The sequence below is a fragment of the Myotis brandtii genome, unplaced genomic scaffold (assembly GCF_000412655.1).
Source record: "Myotis brandtii unplaced genomic scaffold, ASM41265v1 scaffold1327, whole genome shotgun sequence".
Classification (NCBI taxonomy): Eukaryota; Metazoa; Chordata; class Mammalia; order Chiroptera; family Vespertilionidae; genus Myotis; species Myotis brandtii.
The window spans coordinates 139,258-146,948 of NW_005354705.1; the positions used below are offsets into that span (position 1 = coordinate 139,258).

Below are 7,691 nucleotides of genomic sequence, written 5' to 3' on the forward strand. Positions count from 1 at the left end.
TGAGTGATGTTCAATAGAACTTTTTGCGGCAATGGAAATATGCCATAGATCTTAACTGATCCACACGAGTTAGCCACATCAGCTGTTGAGCATTTGAAATGTGGCCAACACAACTGAGGAGCTAAAGTTTTCATGGTAACCCAACTTGAACTGATCACATGTGGCTAGTGACTACCACACTGGATAGTGCAGGTAGACCTGGTTCAAATCCAAGTCCTGATATTTAATAGCTATAGCTTTACACAAGTTATTCAACATCTACACCTCCAAAAAGAATGGGGCTAGGAACTGGCCCTAAATCATGGAGTTACCTTAAAGAGTAAATGAACTCAAGGTAAGTTCTGAAAGCACTTAGCACAGCCTCGCTGAGTTGAGGAAATCAACAGTGGCATGCGTGTTCAGACCCTAACCACTTCCACAGCCTCTTTCCTGTGTGAAAGCTCACGCTGGTCTGAATGCAGCTCCTCAGGTGGCCATCTGGTTCTGCACTGGCTCCTGTGTTCGCAGGCTTGCTGCCTTCTGAGAGTCGGTTCCCTTTTTTCATATTAAGCTAGTAGGCTGGTGTGTCCTCCCCTGTAAGTTAGGTGAATAGGACTCAACCTCTGGAACTTTTGTCTGGGCCTGTAGGTTGAGAACCACTCCCTCCCACCCAGCCCCACTCTGGTTTGCTCAGTGAAGGCAATATACTGCTGGGAGGCTGTTTGCCAGTTAGCTTGGAGGCCAACTTTAACCTGATGGACCTGGGTCTCCACCTGCTGATTAAAATGTGTGGGGAGGAAGTAGCAGGAGGGGGAGGTGCTGCCTTGTCTCTGGCTCAGGATATTGGGTGGTTTTGAATAGGCACCATTCAGTCTGGCTTCAGTATTGGGAATAAGACACCCTTTTTATTCTACCCTCAGTGGAGACAAAAGCTGATCCTCTGAGCACTGACCTACATAAATTTCCACCCCCTCTCCAGCCTCCAGGCCAAACAACTGGACAGGGCAGCAGAACAAGGCACTCCCCTGGAGAATTTGCCAAAGGACACACCACTGCCCTTTGGCCCAACTGACCAGCCCCAACCCCACCTGTCCTTACTGGGTGCTTACACTCAAGGCGCAGCCTCACAGCTGAGGGGTGTGCTTGCTGGGGTGTGCTCTTCCATTCACTGTTTAAAGAGTTTTCCTTCCAGTCTCTCTGACATGAGATTTTTCTGAGCTGCTGAGATTACACCATATATACGATTTTGTATCCTTTCATGTATTTCCATAGACCTTGAGCCTTTGTAAGCTGTTGCTTGGCAGCAGATAGAGGTCATCACAGTGCTCAACGGGTCAGCAGCCCAGAACAATGAGAACAAAAGGCTGTGGCTCAGCCTCAAGCCTTTACACACTGGACAAGTCTCCTCAGTCACAGGGCAGAGCTGCACACAACCTAGCTCTCCCAAAGGCTGCATTCTCACGAGTCCCCTCCCTGGGCACTTGATCAAGGAGGTGTTTGCAGGCCTGTGCACACACAGCAGTCTGTCCACAAGGCTGGGCCAACCTCTGAGCCTCTCCAACTACCACAGCTGTATTTCCAAAAGCCACCATCTCTCAGGGTCACATGAAGACTTGACACACTTGCTGTCCTCAGACTCCTTTCTACACATATCACCTTTTTAAAATTTATTTTATTGATTTCAGAGAGGAAGGGAGAGAGAGAGAAACATCACTGATGAGAGAATCGTCGATTGGCTGTCTCCTGCATGCACTCTACCTGCACGCACTCTACTGGGGATCGAGCCCCCAACGAGGGCATGTGCCCTGACTGGGAATCCAATAGTGACCTGGTTCATAAGTTGACACTCAACCACTAAGCCATATCGGCCAGGTTATATGTATCTTTAAGGCCCATCTCTCACTAAATCAGTGGCAATGTTTGATCTCACTGCTTCATATTTGGTCTTAATGATTGGTCCTTTTTCTACCCAGCTCCATCCTCATCTAGGCTGTCTCAGGCCTCTCCCCCATAGTAGTGAGCTCGCAAACAAGTCACAACACCAGCTTCCTCCCTTGTCTGTCGAACAGGGCTATCTTGACCAAAGCCACAAGACATGAGCCAAGCATCTCCAACAATAATGCGGTCTCAAGTGCATACCTGTGTGCAAACGCCTGGGATTAGCTTGTTGGTTGATCAACTCTTTGTCAATCTTAACTATCAGATCTCTGGCAGCCTCACACCAGATCGGACAGGCATCTATAATGAAACTTTATTACAAAATTAAAAAGCAGAGATCTGTAACAAAAAATACACATTTGGGTTTGTATTACACCCAAGTCTGAGAGAATCTTAATATAAGCCACTTGAAGTAACACATTCACATCCAAAAAATTTCAACAAATGTATACAATATTATTGAGCACTAATTCCTGTACAGCTTATTCTTACTAGTTTGGATCCAAGTATTCAAACATTATGAACCAGTCAGCTCTTGTTTTAAAAGTCTCAACTGAAGTTTCTCAATCACAGCAAAAGCCAAGAAATAACTGGAAGAATCATGTTTCCATGATTAAATTAAGACCAAAGATCTATGAGGCGCTGGAAGGAGTATTCAAGGATAAAAATCAAGTTTTCTACCTACATTAGTAACTAAAATGGGACCCTGGAATTCCCAACTTTTATTTGGTGTAATAGAGAAGACAGAACAAAAAGAAAAAATCAGGGTTGCTTGACACTATTTTTCTTAAGTGAAAACCGTCATCAAAAGAGGTTAGAAGACTTAAAGGCAAGTTCTTTCTCCAAAATGAGTAAATGACATCAGTTCTAATTCTTACTGAGGTTTCAAACCAACCATCACCATATTATCTTTAAGTCATGTTAGGAGGGAAATTGGGAGGCAGGGGAAGGTAAGGCCTGAGCAAGTTTTAAGTAGGAAGAGAACCAGCTTCTACCCTGAAGTTATTGCTAGAGGTTAACTGAGTTGCATATACATAGACCTGCTTCACAATGGAACTGAGTAGCTGAATCCTTTGCTAAACTGGCAGGCATTGTAAACTATAGTATTGACTGTCCAGCAGAAAAATGTCTTCACAGGGAAATCTCCATTCCCCCAGTTCCTACAAAGGCTATGGCCCAGAATTAAATCATCAGGACTTGGTATAATGTCAAGGTAAGTGGCCCAGTGTTTAGCTGACAACTACTTGATGAAATTTGGTTTTCCCACAGGGGATTAGTGGTTGATGATGGAGGGAAAGCCAAGCATGTCTGTACCAATAAATAGGTCCTCTTAGAGGTTTTCCACTGCTCTCCAGAGTTACAATTGGTTCTTATCTTTGCTGCACTGGGGAGGGGAGGGGTGTCTGCCAAGGCCCTTGGGTGTTTAGGGTTTGCATAGATCATCCATTGGTAATGGCAGCACACACAGCTCCTCAGAGCATGTATGTTTGTGCTTGGCCAAGCTGGTCCAGCGAACTTTTCTTTAGCCCTTTGGTTCTTCCAGTGCTGTAAGCGCCTAAGAGGGCTCGAGAACACGACCTACTCATCATTGCACAATCCTTCCTAGGGCCCAGAGAATGCTTCTTCCTCACCTACCCCCAAATCAGTAGACTGAGAAGGGAAATAGGAGGAGGGAGTCCCCACCAAGCTGGGAAATGAAGGCTTCCAGCTATCTGCTCAAGGGCTGAAACCAGCCTCACTCGGTGCCTCTGATACCTCGAAGGGGCTCTGTGTCTCACAGATTTGGTCCCAGGAACTTATGAGAAGTCTGGCTAGAAGAAGAGCCAGGCTCTTTGCCTAAGTCTCGATGCCTTGAGTGAGACCATGTTTAAACCTTGTGGGAAAGAGAGGGACTTCTTTCACAGAGGGAAGGGGTTTAGAACTCGTCTGTTGGAGAAGTTGAAGTTAAGCAAAAAGCCTTTGATTCCACCCAACACTTTGCCTTTTCTCCAACTAAAATGAAGGAGGTGCTAAGTCGGCCTCAAGAGAAGCAGAGATGATCCAGGCACCATCTCACAGAGACACTGGAACTTCCCAGCAGTTTGGGAACCAGATGTTTCGTTGGCTCCCAAGGTCAGGTTGGGAGACAGACAGCTAATCTCAGCACTGAAGCAAGCAGCTCTTAATGACTTGGAAGTTTTTCAATAGCATTTGTGTTTCATTTTTCACCAGAGAGAAGTTGACTGGTCCAAATTCTGTCCTAGGGAGAATCATTATTGGTCTAGTAAGCTAACATCTTTTTGGTCTAAGGAAACAAATGGATTTTAGGCAATGTAGCAAGAAACCTTAGCAAAGGTAGGTTAAAGCAGAGAAAGCCAGTAAAACCAAAAATAAATCCAAATGTGCTGGGGAGGAAGAGAACCATTTCTACCAGGACTTCTGATTGGTGAAACACAGCCAGCAGCTTAGGAGGTGGGGTACAGGAGGAAAGGGAGAAGATACGGACCAAGTTCTGGAAAGTCCTCTCTCCATCAGTGATCATCACCCAAGATCACTGAAATGGGACTTGCCCAAGCGATCGACACCAGTCCTCACCGCCTCAGGCTCTGCCAGCCAGGAGGGGCACCTCGTGGCAAGACAGGCAGCTCAGAGGTGACAGCATCTTTGCTTGCCCTGGTCTTGGGAACACTGCAGGTTTTCTTGTCAGCCTGCCCCTCTGCAAGCTGCCAACCCTGAGCCCAGAAACCTCGCACTGTGTCCCTGTAAGGCACTGAAGAAGCCGGTACCAAGCCCTCAGGACCGGAAGACGTGCACGGCTCGGACCACATACTGTCGACAGATGGGACACTCGTTCATACGCTTGCCACACTTGGTACAGGTTACCATGTGGCCACACTCCAGCAGAACACAGTCAATGGGTGAGTCCATGCAGATCCTGCACAGGTTCTCCTCCAGGCTGGGTGGCACTGCTCCCCCTGGACAAACACAAGGCAGGAGAGGGGCAGAGTAAGTGTGTGGAGGTGGGAGAGCACAGGCACACTATGAACAAACCCTAAATCCACACACCGCCCCTCAAATAGGACTCCAAGGGACCACTCCTCCAGTAACCAATTCCAGTTGCTCTAATCCGCACCTCCACAGACCAGGCTTTAGATGTGAAGAACAAAGTATCTGTAAATCAAATAACCCCCAGAACAGGAAAACTAAATAAGCCAAGTCCTCAAAGCTCAAAAGAAATCATTTTCAGATAATTGATGCTGTAATACAGAGAGTCAATGGCACTTAGGGACTCATTATCCCCTGCGGCAAAACATGCTGAAAAGATACAAAATGGTTCAGAAAAGTTTAGGTATAAATGCAACTGTAATGAGTGATTAAGGATCGCAAGACTTATCTGTAAGCATATCCCCAATTTAATAAAGCCAAGGACCAGGGGGCCCCCTGTGCTATCCACAAACTTCCCCCACCTCCCAGGCTTCCTCAGAAACTTCCTCGTACAAGAGCCCAACAGATCACACAGGTCCCTCTTCTGGGCTGCACCCACAGGACTGTATGCGAACCTCCATGAATGCTCAGCGCACTGGGTTAGAATGTCTGAATTTGCCTATTTATCTCTCCCACTACACTGTGAGTTCCTTAATTCAACAAATTCATTCCATTTCTACAATTACATGCTTAGCATTTGCTATGTGCTCTGAGGTCAGGTATTCATCTTTGAATCCCTAAAACACCAGTCATGTGGTAGGTGTTCTCAAAATGTCTAATAAATTAACATCTCCCCAGGGAATAACACCTCACACTTAGGGAATGCTTGCAGGTACCAGATAAGGACGATCCTGAGAGCTCTGCATATTTTAACTCATTGAATCCTCACAAAATTACGAAGTACGTTCTCTTACTACTCATTTTATATATGAAGCAACTGAGGCCAGAGAGTTACGTGGCCTGCCCAAGGCACACATCTGCTAAATAGAGAAGCCATAATTCAGATCCCAGGGGGCCCTCTGGGCAGTGGCCTAGAGGCAGGGACTACCACGATGGTATTAAACTGATAAGGACAGATACTACACTTGATCTTAGCCAAAAGGCCGAGAAGCGATAATGGTATTAAATGCTCAGTGCATAGAGTTCCTAACAGCTCACCCTCTTATCTGAGTGGTGAGATACAGTGGGCATGGCCAGTATCCTAGTTTAGCTGCACAAACAGAAAAACCTTCATGTCCAAAACCCCAGACACCCCAGGCAGGTAGCCTGAACGAGGTAGCCATAAATAGGGAACTGTACTGACCAGTCACCTCTACCATTCCCAAAAGGCTCTGTTGCTTCTGCACTTTCTTTTCCTGTTTCCTGGACTATTCAAAAAGTTAGGAAACACTTGCAGTGAGCTGGCTATGAAAGGTCATGAAACCTATTTACCCATTTGAGGAGCTATTAGCCCTAACAAGGAAGGTTTGGAAAGGGCTGAACTACACAAATACCTAAAGTGAGCAGAAATAATTTACAGAATTTCATCACTGACTACTTCTCTCAGGAATAACAATAAACTCATCAACGCAGGGAATCAGAAAAAGAAAGGAAGACACCAAGGAGATTAGCATGATCTTGGCACCAAGGCGAGGGAGTAGATCTAGAACCCCAAATGGTTTGGGGGAACTGACAAGAGCTCAACTCTTGATAAATTATCAGCCAGAAGACTGTCCCATTTTAAGCAAAAGACCATTTTACTAAGTAATTTGGAGTCTTCTGAAAGTTTTAAAATGCTCTGCAGTCTCTTACACTACTCAGAATGTTCTCTCCTGGGGAAAAGCTCACAACCATACAGCCTTGAGGCTTTCACAAAGGTGTATCAGAGCGTTTTAGAATGATGCCAAATCCAGTCAGACTCCCGCAGTGCATTCTGGGAGTACCCAAAGGCTCAGGTGGTCTTTAACACACAGGTGGATGTGTGGCAGCTGAGATGGGATATGCATTTTGTGCCTACAGAGCACCAGGTGTGACACCTTCCTGATCTGTCCCTAGGGCAGCTGGAGCCACTGCTCAGCCCTGGACAAACAAGGCTCTCTCAGATAATCCCTTCTTCTTGGTGGGTACGGAAACTGTTAAACAACCCAAGTGATTTCCCTGAAGGCACACCGAGACGAGAACTGAGTGTAGGGGAAGGTGTGCCTTAGTACTAGGAGTATGAAAAATGAACCGAATGTGGCACATGCCAGCACTCGCTTTGGTAAGTATTTCACAAATGCTGGCTTCTGAGTTCCAGTAACCCAGAGATGTGCCAATCAGTCTGTTCCCAGATATGCTGCCCTGGGAATTTCAAAAGATGCCAAGAAGCCCTGGCTCTCAGTGAATTTCCTCACACCCTCTGTCCAGATGTTGACATGCTCAGACTTCTTGGACTGTTATCAGGAACTGGGGGTGAAGGAGGGGAAGGAGAGAAGAGCTAAGAGCATGAGCCATTCCCAAACAGAAACAAATACATACCATTTTGGTCTTCGGCACCACACACTGAAAAGGAAAGAGAAAGAAGACGTCTGAATATGTGATGATCCCAGGAAAACCTGCAACCTCCCTGACTTCATTTCTGATCTCTGCTCTTTCCCTGCTGGGAACCAGGGTGGCCGAGAGCCCAGAGAAACACCTGCCCTCCCCACTCACTGCACACACTGAGGACTCAGAAAGCTTTTGCTGGTGTGTCTGGTCTAGTCTCAGAACAGAGGGGCTCTACTGATTTGCATGAACAAAACTGCCAAGCAGGAAGGATTCTGCATAAGCACAATATCCCTTGCTATTGCCTT

The 7,691-nt window shown here is 46.3% G+C and overlaps 1 protein-coding gene across 4 annotated transcripts in view; it reads right to left on the reverse strand.

Moving 5' to 3' along the window:
• Positions 1–2,208: 2,208 nt before the first annotated feature.
• The window catches only part of RFFL (ring finger and FYVE-like domain containing E3 ubiquitin protein ligase), a 75,160-nt gene continuing 69,677 nt past the window's right edge, over positions 2,209–7,691 (reverse strand). For 3 of the 4 annotated variants that reach the window (XM_005860207.2, XM_005860208.2, XM_005860206.2), the window contains exons 6-7: positions 7,378–7,401; positions 2,209–4,871 (exon numbers count right to left, since the gene is read on the reverse strand). In XM_005860207.2, the coding sequence (XP_005860269.1) occupies positions 4,690–4,871; positions 7,378–7,401 (206 nt within the window). In that variant the 3' untranslated portion in view covers positions 2,209–4,689. Of the gene's footprint in view, positions 4,872–5,113; positions 5,212–7,377; positions 7,402–7,691 lie in introns of those variants that run through there. The other variant, XM_014534750.1, reaches the window with a different exon arrangement.